Below are 12,209 nucleotides of genomic sequence, written 5' to 3' on the forward strand. Positions count from 1 at the left end.
TAATCTTATTATTATTATTCAAATTTAATTACGCATATTAAGAAAGCTCGTTTTGTGAAAACGTAACTGTAAATCTTTTCTTGTGATATTCTGTTTCTGAATTAATGACGTAACAAGAACGAGATATTAATGATCTCACGTCCAAAGCAAATACGTGGAGGCAAACACAAATTTATTCAGCAAGCATACGTGAATATATCGACACGAATGAAAGAGCTCTCTCAAAGACAGATAACGAGGCAGCAAAAATAACGATACGCGCAATGCCGAGCGTGCAAGTTCCTAATGTGGCCATTTCGCCGACGGCTGAAAACATCTTTGATTATTCGCATAATAAGCGAACGGCACGAGTTAAAGTGCTAATGGGCGAGCGATAATCATTCGGACGCGGATCTAAGGAACACGGAAGGGCCGGGCACTTCAACATCCGATGCAATTTTTACTCTTTCGCAGAATTTTCTGCATTGGAAATTGGTTCCTCTCTTTTTATTCTGCAACAACCGCAACGTACTCTGCTAACAAAGTGTGTTAATGGCGCGTGGCTGATTAAAGGTTGTAATCCTGATGTCCGTAACATCAGCTCTTCTTTCTCAGCTCGGCTGCGTTTTCATCTGAAGAGACGAAAATAAAAGGTAACGCTCTTTGTTCGCGACTGACTCATCGCGAGTTCGACGGTCATTAAAGTCAATCTTCAATGAAAAGTCGCCGTTGTATTGCTTCACTCAGCCGCGGTAGAGAACGCGAAAATGCATACTACACTCGTGGGACCGAGCCTCCTCGAGCATCGGGAAACGAGTGCGTCTCGTATTTCTTATTTTACGGAAGGTAGCGCGGTATTCCGCGGAAAATGCACAGTAAGTATCCGCTCTGTCTCTCGAGAACCCGAAGAGAGACTGAAAATATATATCGCTTAAGGGAATACTACAAAATCGAATAAGGATACGTAGACATCGCTGGCCTACAAGCAACACGATCGTAACGTTTCGAAAAATATATAATCGATAAGATATATATTTTTATTACTATATTTTTATTATACAGTAACATTGCAGTAAACGCTAACGTTATTTCGAGTAACTATCAGTGGAAAACGTTTCTGTTAATTAAATTAAAACATTTTTCGTTGATAAGATCAATTGGAACATTTTAGAACGGTCGTAGACTCGAGATAACAGAGACCCATTTTTACTCGAGGAAATTGCACGACGTACTTTATGACGTGCTTCTCTATTTTCTAATTTAGATAAATAAACGCGAAAATGAGCGGTAAATCTCACGGAAACTTGGCACAACGTCGGAAATCATTCACGTTTGTGTAATTTCCGGTCGAGTTAAGAGAAGCGTTTAGCAATCCATTTTCCGTGCACTTTAACGACGCTTCGATAAGAACGCACTGATGGAACGATGTCGCAATCAGCGCTTTGGAGTTCGATATAAAGAACGCTCACGCGTCACGAAACGTAGCAATTTTGTTAAACGCATCGCCCAGCATGCTCCGACTTCTTTTCTTCGTGTTGTTAATATTCTCGGCCGTTTCGGCCGAGTCGTGTATCAGTCAGAATACAAAGGTACGGAGAATCAACTTAATCTTACTGTGCAGACGCGTAGTGCAAACTATAGTGTTAAACCGTGATTATGTGCTAATCTCACTTGGTCGTTCCGTCTTAGGATCCGGACATTCGGGTGATCGAATTCGACGACTCCAGCAAAGACTTCGTGAGTAAACACGTCACGATTTCGCACACATCATTCTTCTTCATGTTTATTGCATTCTGTTATTCTAAAATTATTATTCACTAACGTAGTTTTGTGATAATATTACATCTCTGAATTTGACACAAGGAAAGTATTTTCATCGATTTTTATCGAATATATATCCTTTCATCGAATATACGGTTTTCTTCATTTATTTGTGTCTTCAAATATTTTGTTTCAGAATAATTTATAATCCATTTGATAATTTTTATCATATATTTATTTATAAAATGTCTTTTGTATACTTCTCAAAAATTCCTCTCATTACTGATATTTAATAGGTTGCCAAATTATTTTCTATCCAAAGAGTAGAATTTGTAACAAATTTTGCGGTAAAATATAATAACGAAAGATTCTCTCCTACGATTATCCTGCAGCAATATTAACATTTTTTTTTATGTTTTCTAAGAGCGAATCAGACATCGTTGCTCTACACTTCCCAGACAGACGAAGAAGGGAGATCATCGAAGTCAAAAATGAGGAAAGAAGCAGCAGCTTATGCAAGAACGATGATGATTGCGATTCAGGATTAATCTGTTTAGCACATCTGACCTGCAGTACGTAATGTACTATTTATATAAATTTTTCAAAGTGAAATTTTTACTTAAACCGAGTAAAAATTTACTTCATTCGAGAATATTGCTTTTCTATAATTATAATAATAATAACAATAAAATATTTGAAAAAAATAAATAATCGAACATCTTTTCTTACGCAGTAAAAGGAATACGACGGGCGGGTGGATCCTCGGAAAACAGCCAATTAAAAATGGACAATGCAGTAAGGAAATGACGATGACAGTGGCAATTTCATATATTATAACAGTATTCCGATGAAATTTTTTATGGAGTAATCTCGCTGCCGTCGCCGAACAATAAGTGTGTTTGCATCAATCCAATGATCGATTTGCCATCATCACCAATATCCAGCGGATATCTGTTTGTTTATCTATATTTCGCACGCCGATAACATTTTCCACTGTACATCCGTCCATTGTCAATGCATGAATATAACATAAACCGAAAATATCGGACATTTAATGGCGACCCGGCCATGGTCGTGGACGCATGTAGTAAAGCGGTTAAGTTACATTTTACACGCGAATTCGGAATATCCAGCGAGAGGGATACGATCGGTGTAAAAGCTCTCCTCCCCTTCTTCGCCTTAAAAAAAAAAAAAAAACAAACAATATCGTCGGGGAAACATATGGCGCCGTACAATAGGGACTCATTAACGACAGAGAAACGAAGCAATGCGAGTGAGGAGCACCGTAAGAAAGGAGGGTTAGCTCTCTCGTCGTCGTAAATTTAGTGGGAACAACTGCTTTCGCCTGCAAGCTCTGTGCTTGCAGCCTCATCGCAACCGCAATCCCGATCGAAGCGGTAACGTCGTCGAAAAATCTTACTGCGCGTTAGAGATTTACACTCGAAATCAATTAGCTCTTAATTGACACGGATGAGATCGCGTGAGTATAGTTTTATTGGGAAATCATCGGATATTGGCGATGTGTCGATCGTGAAAGTTAGTCTTGATGTCGCTTGGGAGATTATCAGCGCGAAAGACTTTCGGTGTAGGAGAAAACTTCTGCTATAGTCTAAGTAATAATAAATATCCCAGGTGACGGTTATATACATGAATAAAATATTATAATGAATTATAAAGTTTAACCAGATAACAATGTAAAATAAATGTTGCATGTCTCAAAGTTGTGTGCGTCTCTGCTAAAAGCCAATCAATTATTCACTGACGCATCTACCCTACACGCGTTTGGCGATGCAAAAATAAATATCGTGTCCAATAACGTACAGGGAAATCGGAGGAAATTGTCGGCCTCGACGAGAGAGCAGCCAGTTGGTGTCTCGTAAAACCTCACGGCGAAACAGCGGCGCGGAAAGATTTACGATTCCAGCAAGAAGAAGCGTAACATCCGTAATATCCTTTCTTCGCGAAGAGGTGGACGGTGATTTTTCATGCGGGCCATTCTTCTCTCGTCACGGGGCTTCGTTTAATTTTATTTTAATACGGAAAAAAATGGATTCTCCTTCCCTGTAACGCCGGCGTAACGACGGTGAAGCACCCGAAGAGATTCGCGAGGGAGAGACGGTCGTAAATATTTGCACAACTCGTTGGCGTGGCGTCTGGTAACACGCAAACGCCCAAATTTCGGGTACGTCAAAATATTTAGGGCCGAGGGCGCAATTAGCGGAACCCACTTTTGCTTCTGTGATTTGGTACCGAAAACGCGGTTTCTCTCGTTCGTCGCTTTCTGCCACTTTTTTGTCAGCAGAAAAACGATTCACTTCCATCGTTTCGCACGAAACGTCATAAAAATACACTTTTCATATTATTTAATCCATCAGACGGAACCTAGAAAATTTGAACTGATACATCGATTGACATTTCCTCGATAGCTTTTTGTAGCTCATATGAAATATAAGTGGAAAATTAAGGAGAAGTGGTATATTATGGCCAGTGTAGATATAATGACTCCTCTTAATATCTCCGCTACTAAGTGATGAATTCTAGTGATTACTTATGAAATTATTTGCTTAATAGCTCGCCGTTATACTACCTTAATATGCCGATATACACAACAGTCAGCATTTATTATAACGCATTTTTACTTTCAAGCATTTTGAAACGTTTTAAAAGTATATTTTAGTATTTAATTACACATACTTTCTTATTCTTCACATTCTTTCTTATTCTCTAATTTGAATGTATTATCACACGAATATATGTACGTTTGAGTGTGTTCTTTGTTATTTAACATTTTATTTTGCTGTATCATTTCAAATTACACAAAGTTAAACGATAGTACGACATTTTACTAATATGGCTCTCTATAAAGCGTGTTTTTACAAACATTAAAAAACATTTTGTATTTATATTAAAATTGGTCCATTTAACTTCTTGTTAAAATTTTGTGTTAAATTTTTAACATATCCGAATGTTAATTTAACATGTTGATTGTGTTATTTGAATATTTCGTGTTAAATTGTTATTCAACATTTTTTACTGTCAAAATAACATTTGTATGTAAGAACGAGTAATATCAAAATAATGTATTAAAAAACGTAAATAAATAAATTCTAAGATGAATAAATTTTTGTTCATACGTTTTTTTAATACATTATTTTATTTATTACATTGTTATAATACTAATACATTATTTTATTTGTAAAATAACATACAAATTTAACATACCGTAAATGTTAATTTTATTTAAAAAAACTTCGACAGAGTTTTCGCTTACAAATTGTCAGTGTTATTATATTTTGTGTTCATTTTTTTACACAATGTTTTTATTACTTCCTAATGTATTCATCTCGTGTTTTAAATTAGCATAAAATTTTAAGTAGATTTCTTGGGAAAAATGAAATGTGTTACGTTTAACAGAAATTTTCCAACTGTGTGGAAAATATGCCTGGAGAACTGAAATGCACAAAAGTTTATTTTCGACGACGATAATGAGTCATTTCACGTGGAGTCGACGAAAAATAGGCGTTGCGAGAGAAAAATTCCGACACGCCGCGCCGGCCCGAGGCTGCGAAGCAGATCGCGTTTTTCTGCGCTCGATTTAAACGTCGCGCGTCGTCTGCGTGACAGGCGTGAAACCACCGTCCGCATTCGCGCGTGATACCACGCGTAGATCGCGACGAACCGTGGCGGACTCGTCGCTTCTCGCCTCCTGCACTGCGCATCCTTTCCCCGCGAATTTTATTTATCGTACGAATGATTCTAACGAAGGAATAAATCGGCCATGTCTCGCTTTGCGTGCGCGCAGAAGAGAGCAAAAATAAAATCTCGCTTGATAGAGAATTCCGAGTGAAAATGGTGTTAGAAGAAAGCGCGCTTTATATTTAAGAGAGAATAGAATTCCCTTATTTGCTTCTATATTAGATTGTTCGGAAAGTAATTTCGTTTTTTCTTATGAAAATATAATAAAAGACGATTTTCAATCAGACGCGTTTCAAATGATTATGAACGGTCGAATTCGATAAGTTTAATCTCTCAGCGATCTCACGAGTTGTTATTCGCCGATTTGCATCAATTAATGCCTTTATTATGTCTTCATCAGCTTCGACTGGCCTTCCAGAACGTGGTGCACCTTCAACATCAAAATTGCCGGATCGAAATTTTGCAAACCAGTTTTGGCACTGGCGTTCTGTCAATACGTCTTCTCCATACACATCGGATAATTTTTTTCTTGCTTGAACAGCATTTTTACCTTTTCGATAGTAAAAAAGTAAAATATGCCGAAAATGCTGCTTTTCACTTTCATATTTGATAGGGCACCAACCAAAAAGTACTGCGTAGAATCAATCGAACTTTTTTCACAAGCAAGCCTTGCTATATCAGCTGTCAAAATATATAATGATTATGCGGCTTAAGTGTGAAGTTGGCTGTGAAAAAATACAATAAGTCCTCTGTTGGGAAAAAACGAAATTACTTTCCGAACAACCTAATACAATGACGTAAAATTAAAGAGCCTGTATAAAATTAAAAATCAATTAAAAATATTTACATGCACCATGCATTATACACGACGCGATACACTATGCAGCTGTGGACCAATAGAAAAGTAAAAATTCGTAATGGATTTATTAAAATGCAGTTTATTGCTAGAAATTCATGTACGCAAAATGTATAAAAGAATTCAAATATCAAACATTTGTATAGTGATTTTCCAATTCCCAATGAACGAGAATGCATCGTAATGATTAGGTGTTGAGAGAATCATCGGTTAACTTAGGATAAAACGGTTCATTTTTCACGAAGCGAATTCCTCGCGCACGTTCACATAGGGCGTAACGCGATGGACGTCTAGAGCGGTGCACTTACACGGGACATAATATACGTCCAAGGACCGTAACTGTCCCCGTATATTATGTCCCACGTGTCCGGAGACACGCGTTCCAACGGGGTGTACCCGCGCCAAACAATGTCTCGGAACGTCAGCTTAAACGATTCCTCGTGTCTGCAGTTATTTCGACAATTAATCGTTCCCTCTGTTCCCTTTATTATTCTCTTCCTTTTCTTTTCATTTTCAATCTTAAACTCTACCTCTCGATTAAACCAGATTGCGTCAAAATTATATCTATCAAACGTATTAAATGATCTTGAAATTGTGTCTTGTCTTAGCTTATCAATTTGATTTTTTTTTTTTTTTTTTTTAGGGAAATATTAATGAAATTAACTTAATCAATACTGCAATTGCAATAAACAAGAAAAATCTTAATCGGATATTAAAATCTGAATTAAATATTGTACATAGTAAAATATTTTGTATTTGTATTAAAATTAATTCTTGTAAAAGTTTTTGTGTCAAATTTGTAATATATCCACATTAATTTTACACACATACATAATATGATTGTATTATTTGAATATTTTGTGTTAAATTAATACTCAATATTTCTCAATGTTAAATAATACAATTTATACGTAAGTGAACAAATAATATTTTTTAAAACGTTAAATTTTAGGATAACTTATATAACATTTAAATATTATCTTTACTGACGAAATATGCTTCCTCAAACTACTTATTGCTTACAAATTATGTATAGTATTACATTTTTTGTGTTAATTTTTCACATAATATTTACGTTATTTTCTAACATATTGATTATTTTATTTATGTAATACGTGTCCTAAACGATTTATCGGCACAAAAGTTTTGGTAAATCGTTTAGGACGCGTAAAATGTGTTAAATTCCACACAAATTTTCCAACTGCGTTGGAAAAATAAATCTTAAGATTGTCAAGTAAATCACTTCTTAAATATATTTCTTGAATATTCCATAACATTAAATAAAACTGAAGGATTAATTATTTAAAAACTATCTCTATCGTTAAACTTCTATCGCTCTGGTATAATATTGAATCAACTGATGCAATTTCATCTCAACTATCTCACAGCTTTCGCAGCACGCTAGAAAATCCTCCCTGAGGACGAGGACGCTAAGATGACGACGGCTTTTAACGATCGTTCCTCTCATTCTCTATGGCGGCAAGCATCGCTAGGTCTTCTCGCAGTCGAGCAGAACGAGAGGCGTCTTCTTCCCGCGAAAGTATCTGGAAAAATTCCTTTTTCCCCTCTCCGTCGAAGATTCAGAGGCGCATAGTCGACAGTCGGAAGGGATCGCGACCCTTTTAAGATCCGCCTGCATTCCTACGTTCTGCTATTTCTGTTTTTCGCGGCTTGATCCGAGATTGCTACGTTGCTTCGCTATGCAATGCAGCGAATGGACCGTTATTGATCAGTGTCGTGAATAAAATCTCGATTGTACAGTGCCAGAAAGATTTTAAACAATACTTTAATTTATTAATATACTTAAAATGTTTTTAAAAGGATTTATATCAAATTTTTCAGGGTAAAGTCAGCTTCTTATCAGCTTTTTTATTAAACAAACATAGCAAATAGACACATCAACATAACGCAATAAAAATGGAATCATAAATATAGAATGCAATATTAAATGACGTTCATGCATCGCGTTACATCATAGTGTACTTGTCGCTGTGTTCATAAAATGTGACAATGGTATTCAGGTCCTGCTCGACGAAATTGTTGATTTTAACTACTCGCGTAAGTTAATCGCAGCGCGTTGGAAAACTCGCGTTTCGAGGAGAACGAAAAAGTATGCGAGTGCTCCGCTGTTGGAATTAGCGTACTTCTTGGTTTCAGAGAGCGCTCGCATTTCGTTCGACGTTTCGTGACTGAAAAGCCTCTCGCATAAAGAACATTTTTACGTCGTCGGAACGTCGCGCAGCGACGTCAATGCGAAACATTTATGTACGCGTATTAAAAAATTCTTCTCTCGAAATTCTCGGGAATCCAATCTTTTTCCTCCTCGACAGTACGGCGCGCTCGTTACCGGGACGTGCGCAGTCGCGAGACACGGAGGAGGAAGCCGTCGTGGAAATAGAGCGTAAGCCCTGAGAGGAGATTCGCGAAACTGAGCGACAGACACACGCGTGCATATAAACAGTACGAGCAAGCAAGTTGATTTCAGAACAAAAAAGAGCGAGTGAGAGGGCAAATTTTGTGCAGAGGAGGACTAGTGAGAGAAACACAGTATAGAGAATGGAATAGGATCTAAAATTAAATCCTCTCAAAGTGCTACCATATACATAAAAGATAAATTGTGGTCAATGAATATATAAAAGCATCGGAGTTACATATGCTAATATATCAGAGATATACATTTTTGTATATACATTTTATATATCATTTTGTAATTATTAACAGATACTCCAATATATTTTAGTTATTACCCTCTGTTTGTGTAATCGCATTTTTATTTCCCTCCGTCTGGAATCTGAAGCTTTCAACACAAATGTTAAAATCTTTAATAAGAATTGAGCGAAAATAAGGAAAACAAAAATGGAAATTTGTTTAAAAAATGTATAACCTATCAATAAGGGGACTCCGTCTTATTTCGCAGAGAAGTTTGAGAGTGAAATTTCGCTTCTGCTAAAAAAGACAAAACTCCCAGACTGCAGATGGAGAATTAATATATTTTATTATTGAATAATTAAAGTGAAATATTATTATTAACATCTTATCTTCCGATTCAAATGATATAAATGTTAAATCCTAACATTGGCCATAAAATAGAAATGATTTTAAGACCGACATACTCATCGTTCTCACGTCTCAAGAAAGCAATGGAGTTTGTAAATTATAGCGAGAAGGATAAAGAGAGTAATAAAAGAGCTTCTGTGCCAGATTTTAAGTATGATTTAGCGCGTGTGAGGAAATAGAAGTGTAAGCAAAATGCGATGTTTTCCCGCATCGCTCATCCGCGTAACTGCCGGCTGATACGCGATACGCTTACTTGACTCGATTTTCTAAAACGTCGCACTAACTCACTCGCGACCACCCACAATTCGTCGTCCTGGACTTGTTAAACGCCCCAATGACGCTACAAAGTCGCCGCAGGTGTGGAGGAGGGCGACTTGTTTCACAGAATGCGTATATCAGCCACTTCTGCGGCGCTTTCACAAAACGATCCGCTTAACGGTTGCACGATCGATCGAATCATGTTGTGCGCGGTAACGTAATTTACCAAAGCACTTAAGTAACTTAGCATCGCGTAGAAGGCCGCTTTGTCTCGACATGCTCGAACAAAACTCCTTTCGCTATTTTCTTTTTATAATTTATATTTCGAATATTCAATGTAAAAAAGAGCATCGATAAAATACGAAAATATTAGTCTTTTTTAAATTTTCGATTAGAAACATAAATAGCACTATATTCCCATGAATAATCTATGCACGATGAATCCGAGTCTATTTGCTTGAAATTAATACGTATATTATCACTTTGAAATCATTAAAGTTTAATTGAAAATTTATCGCTATCCTTATTTCTTATTTACTTAACTCTAGAACGTTATTGAAAATTTTATGTACAAGTGAACGAGGTCATTGAGCACAGCTCAAGTTTCAGAGGTCATCAGAAGGTTCAATCTGCTATGCAAAAAGTTAGGATAAAGAAGATAAGCTTTTAAAAATTCAGATTAGTATACAGAGTTGATTCTAAATATTCTAAAAGATTTTAAGGGGTGATTCCTCACACAAATTTAAAACAAAAACTTCTTATGATTATATATTCAAAACAGCTTATTGTTAGTTTCAAAGATACAGGGTGTTAAAATTGGAAGAAAAATTTCATTTCTTCCAAAAAATTTCGAAAACCACTCGAATTATTTTGATAAAACTGTAAATGTATATAAATTATATCGGACATATGAAGTTTTCGTCTTGAATTTGTGTAAAAAATCATCCCTTAAAATTTTTTAAAATATTAATATCCATCCTGAGAGGTGATCGGAGCCAGTTGTCAATTTTTGATTGTAATTTTTCGAAAAAAATATGTACGTATATGATGTAGATATATTATAACATACCTACATCTTTTATATATTAAAATAGTATTATTCTTGAATTTATCATCGTACAAATATAATATTTAATTTTAAATGAAGCTACGAAAATGTGACAGTCCCGTGTTCTGAGTTGATTGTTACGTTCTAAGATTGACAGCAACATATTTGTTATAGACAATACATGCAAAAAATACAATTTTTATTTTTATTCAGTTCTATATTTAGAAAATAATAATAATTATATAGTTACTTGTGTTAATTATATTAATACAAGTAAAATTATTATTTTAATGAGAAAAATATGCATTACACAAATAAAGTGGTCTATTTTTTTCTACGCAAAAATGTATAATAGCAATACTGTATCGATAGGATTAAGGATTTTTAACTGTATGTACAAATAAAATATCGATCGAATGCGAAAAAAAAAACCAGAAAATCCGGGAAATTCGCGTGAGAAAGAAAAACGTGCGAGGGAAAAGCTATAGGCGAAAGAGGGAGGGAAATGAACGATCCTGTTAGCCGTTGCACGGAAGTCATAAAGAGCCGGCAAATCTTTTCATTATCGCGCCGCGTAAGTGATACGTATATCATACTAAAGGGGCTATTTCGCGGGGCATTATACCCCGGGAGAAACGAGCCCCGATCCCGAGCTCGCCACCGCGCGACGGACGCACTTTTTTTTCCGCACCGCGCCACGTCGCTGCGTAAGTGCGTACGGGAATTAAGCCAGGCCATTTCTCTGGTTTTCGTCTACACTCTCGCCTCGTCCCTCTTCCGACTGTGCCATCGCGCAGCATTCCTTGTCGTCCTTCATCATCCTCTTCCATTCCCTTACGCCCTTCGTTCTCCAGCGTTTCTATCGGACATGAGAGAGAGAGAGAGAGAGAGAGACAGAGTTCTCTTTACGAGCGTTAACGCAACTTCCGTGCGAGCATGATTCGCGTTTCCTAGCTCTCTACTCTCTACCAGTGAGACACATGCGCACGTCGTCGGTCCGCGTAATCCTACGACGAGAAAGTTTTAACGTTGTCCTACGAACGGGCTGCTGTTCAACTAATAGGAAGCTTTATGACGGGAAATTAATTCGCGCGCGCGAGTCGGGCAATTGCTTGCTGCAAAATTCCGTGGCGTGCCACGGAAATGTTACGGCTTTCTGAATGCTCCTCGTGGCCGCTCATTTATGATACTTAATTAAATGTATCAGGCTCTTAACTACTTAAGATACACATCTCTCGTACAGAGTCGCCAATTTATTTCGTGTGTAGAGAGAGAGGGAAGGAGAGAGAGAGAGAGAGAGAGAGAGAGAGAGAGAGAGAGAGAGAGAGATGTCACACACTGTACTACACTCATAAATTTATATCGCCAAGAATTAGAGGTACATATTGAAATAAAAACCTTACGTGAATTGCATGGGACATATAAATAGCATCAAACATAAAAGAGAAAATAATACTTACTTCGAAATCAAGAATTTTCTCCATTGTAAGGAGAAAAATGTTTGCAGTTTTACTCATTTGATTCAGACTAGTAATACGCTTTATCTGTATGATC

At 36.6% G+C, this 12,209-nt stretch overlaps 2 protein-coding genes across 2 annotated transcripts in view; one reads left to right on the forward strand and one right to left on the reverse strand.

Moving 5' to 3' along the window:
• Positions 1-12,209, reverse strand: part of LOC108753842 (kinesin-like protein CG14535) — a 259,756-nt gene that overhangs the window by 197,987 nt on the left and 49,560 nt on the right. The gene's annotated exons all lie outside the window — the stretch shown is intronic.
• Positions 1,481-2,937, forward strand: LOC108753843. Its single transcript, XM_018495776.1, has 4 exons — positions 1,481-1,568; positions 1,669-1,716; positions 2,165-2,312; positions 2,474-2,937. Exons 1-4 carry the CDS (start codon positions 1,491-1,493, stop codon positions 2,545-2,547), a joined length of 348 nt encoding a protein of 115 aa, XP_018351278.1. The 5' UTR covers positions 1,481-1,490; the 3' UTR covers positions 2,548-2,937.

This window comes from Trachymyrmex septentrionalis, unplaced genomic scaffold (genome assembly GCF_001594115.1).
Source record: "Trachymyrmex septentrionalis isolate Tsep2-gDNA-1 unplaced genomic scaffold, Tsep1.0 scaffold72, whole genome shotgun sequence".
Taxonomy (NCBI): Eukaryota; Metazoa; Arthropoda; class Insecta; order Hymenoptera; family Formicidae; genus Trachymyrmex; species Trachymyrmex septentrionalis.

Coding starts and splice junctions, on each gene's coding strand:
- LOC108753843 (XM_018495776.1), top strand. CDS start 1,491: ATGCTCCGACTTCTTTTCTTCGTGTTGTTAATATTCTCGGCCGTTTCG. Junction 1,569..1,668: donor GTATCAGTCAGAATACAAAG/GTACGGAGAATC, acceptor GTTCCGTCTTAG/GATCCGGACATTCGGGTGAT. Junction 2,313..2,473: donor TTTAGCACATCTGACCTGCA/GTACGTAATGTA, acceptor TTTCTTACGCAG/TAAAAGGAATACGACGGGCG.